Source organism: Limulus polyphemus, unplaced genomic scaffold (assembly GCF_000517525.1).
Source record: "Limulus polyphemus unplaced genomic scaffold, Limulus_polyphemus-2.1.2 Scaffold7552, whole genome shotgun sequence".
NCBI lineage: Eukaryota > Metazoa > Arthropoda > Merostomata > Xiphosura > Limulidae > Limulus > Limulus polyphemus.
This window is the reverse complement of record NW_013673162.1, coordinates 38,656-39,592: the sequence shown is the minus strand read 5'-3', so window position 1 is coordinate 39,592 and position 937 is coordinate 38,656. Positions and strand designations below refer to the sequence as shown.

The window sequence follows — 937 nt, the reverse complement described above, 5'->3', positions numbered from 1 at the left end:
AATCAACATGAGTCATAAGTAAGAATCGTCATAGTTTATTTAATTGACATAACATTAACTTGGATCAGAAACTGTATAATCAACATAAGTCATAAGTAAGAATCGTCATAGTTTATTTAATTGACATAACATTAACTTGGATCAGAAACTGTATAATCAACATAAGTCATAAGTAAGAATCGTCATAGTTTATTTAATTGACATAACATTAACTTGAATCAGAAACTGTATAATCAACATAAGTCATAACCATAAGATTCCATACTGTTACTTTTCCATAAGTCCTACACTTTGCTTTACCAAGTTCATGCAAAACTTGTCTCACATACAAGTTCAATCATCCAGAGTCAATTAGGAAGATCACAAGTTTTTATTTTTTAATTCTTGTCCATTCTTTAGTATGTAGAAAAAATTCTGAAAAAATTATTTATAACACTTTTGATAAATAAATAATAGTTGTTACCTTAAAAGAAAAAGGATTACTTGAGGAACAATTCAGTTGATAGACAACTCTTCCAATACTTACTTTGTTCAAACCTAGAATATCAATCAACTTCAAAAAGCCAGTAATCCATTCTTTCATCGTCCAGTAAACTGGATACTGAAGCTGAAAATTTTACAAAAATCACATTTTAGATTTAAATGGAAAAGTTACAATGCATTAAATTGAGTTTAGGTTTTTAGATGTCTTTTAGTTTGATACATATTTTGAGAACTAATCTCACACCATATATACGCACATGGTGTTCTAAAAGGTATAAAACAATAAGGAGTAATTACATCAGTTATTTAAAATCATGCTTGTTCCATCAGTTCTTAAATACACTCATTATAACTTCGATCTTCGTTTCTTTATGTTTTTAAACTCTTACGACAAAGAAGTGAGTTGCAAAGATAGCTTTGAAATAACAAAATAATGAACAATACTAGATATTAA

At 27.5% G+C, this 937-nt stretch overlaps 1 protein-coding gene across 1 annotated transcript in view; it reads right to left on the bottom strand.

Moving 5' to 3' along the window:
- Positions 1-463: 463 nt before the first annotated feature.
- Positions 464-937, bottom strand: part of LOC111089840 (maspardin-like) — a gene marked incomplete at its 3' end in the record, with an annotated part of 7,677 nt that continues 7,203 nt past the window's right edge. The window contains exon 5 of the mRNA XM_022403000.1: positions 464-607. Within this exon, the coding sequence (XP_022258708.1) occupies positions 464-607 (144 nt within the window). The remainder of the gene's footprint in view (positions 608-937) is intronic.